General features: G+C 46.2%; 1 gene segment (V, D, J or C); it reads right to left on the reverse strand.

The window, feature by feature from the left end:
• Window positions 1-528: 528 nt before the first annotated feature.
• LOC129674976 (T cell receptor alpha variable 8-3-like) lies at window positions 529-1,051 on the reverse strand. The segment is given in 2 exon segments: window positions 529-890; window positions 1,006-1,051. Coding segments are annotated over 2 exon segments (408 nt in total).
• Between the last annotated feature and the right edge of the window lie 858 nt (window positions 1,052-1,909).

The raw sequence follows: 1,909 nt of genomic DNA on the forward strand, positions 1-1,909 counted from the left end.
GGCTGTGTCTTCCCACAGTGATCATTTTAATCCAACACAGACATGTTCACAGGCCAACCTGATCCACATAAGTCCTTGCTGAGATGCTCTGTGATGCGATTCTACACTGAGTCAAGGGGACTAAATCAACCATCACAGGTGGAGAGTGTCTCTGAGGCTCTTGAGGCATTGAGGACAAGCAGTTACCCTTCCTGACACTAGCCTTCAGTCTGACGCTGAGGAAGCCAACACCTCTCTCTGTGGTCCACACTATGTAAACCCCTTTACAGTCATTGGTCATGGGGAACTAACTTGTACTTTCAAGTCTCATGGAGTCTCAGTCAGTAGAAAACCCAGTCTACAAAACAGTCATTAAGAAAGCAATCGTGTCTCAGGAATCATTTAGTGCTTTTTATCCTGCTATGTCACCTTTCCTTGGAGCCATGACCACATGCCGATATAGCCCAGATAGGTCCCAATGGCAGAGTAAAGTAACACTTCCAGAGAAGCCCAACTTGGAGAGCCAGGGAGGTTATTTGAATTCCTTTCTCAGCTGTGGTATCTTCCCCAGATTCTTAGGTTTGCGTTCAGCTCCCCCTGTAGCCCCAGACACTGTGTTCTCAGAGCACAGAAGTACACAGCCGAGTCGCCCCATTGTACAGGGGTTTTCCTCAGGTGGAAGGAAGAGTCGCTCTTGCTAAACTCAGCCTCAAAGCCGTTCATGCTGTGAACCACTGGGTCTCCTGAGTAGTATCTGAGGAGAAGCTGGGGGCCGTGGCCGCAGTGCTGGATGTACCAGAAGAGGTAAGGGGCTCCACCATAGGAGTAGTTGCATTTCAGCTCCACCGACTCTCCTTCGAAGACAGTGACTTGGGCATCAGGCTGGGTAACTGACTGTGTTTGGACAGCAACTGAGAAATCAGTGATAAATCAGAAAATGCAACGAGGACTTCATGATGAAAAAAGATCTTCCTGAAAGCTAAGTAAGAAAAGCAGCGAATTTTGTGCAACAATAATTGTACTCACCCAGGAAAAACTGTATCCCCAGGAAGGAGGTGAGGACCCGGAACATGGCTTATTACAGGAAACACATCTGATGCCTGAATGGAAAAGCTTGGTTCGAGCAGGATAGTGGCTGCGGTTCCCAGTTCTTAGGGACAGGTAGCACAAGGTTGACTAAACAGCTTCCTTGTTTAGGTGAAATTCTAAAGAAAAAGAAAAACCTGAAGATGTGGTGCTGGTCCTGACTTTCTGGCGTCTTGATTCTCCTCAACTGGCAGATACTCTGCAACCTGCAAGGGAGGAAGGACTAAATTGAAGGTGAGGATCAGAAATGGAGATCTCTAATCTGTGCAGTGTCGCCCTCTGTCGGCTACTGCAGGATGAAAACTTTTCTCCTCTTTTTTTTTTTTTTTTACTTTTTTTCCATTTATTTATTAATTTAATCTCTTTACAGCCTGATCCCAGCTCCCTTTCTTCCCAGTCCTGCCTTCCTGCTCCCTGCCCCCAATCCCTGCCCCCACTCTCCCCTCTTGTTTTTCTCAAGAAAGGGAGGGCCCCCAAGGGTTATCAACCCACCCAGGAGCCTCAAGTCACAGAGGGACTAAATGCATTCTCTCTTGCTGGGGCCTAAAAAGGCAGCCAAATTAGGGCAAAGGGATCCAGTGGCAGGCAACAGAGTCAGAGACAGCCCCTGCTCCCATTGTTAGGGGACCCACAGATGAAGACTTTTTGAAACAAAATAGTGCATTATTTCTGTCTAGAGTGCAATTCATGTTTCTAAACTAATCTATATTGTGTCAAATCCTAACCTGAAGAAAAACAAGCTGTGTATAATAGAAGGATAATTTTATTTAGAAAAAATGATCATATGATGAAGCCACTAAATTTGGGGCTCATTGGGTATAAAAGCAGTAAGCTGCAAGAGCCT

Source organism: Psammomys obesus, unplaced genomic scaffold (assembly GCF_907164565.1).
Source record: "Psammomys obesus unplaced genomic scaffold, mPsaObe1.curated_primary_1811, whole genome shotgun sequence".
NCBI lineage: Eukaryota > Metazoa > Chordata > Mammalia > Rodentia > Muridae > Psammomys > Psammomys obesus.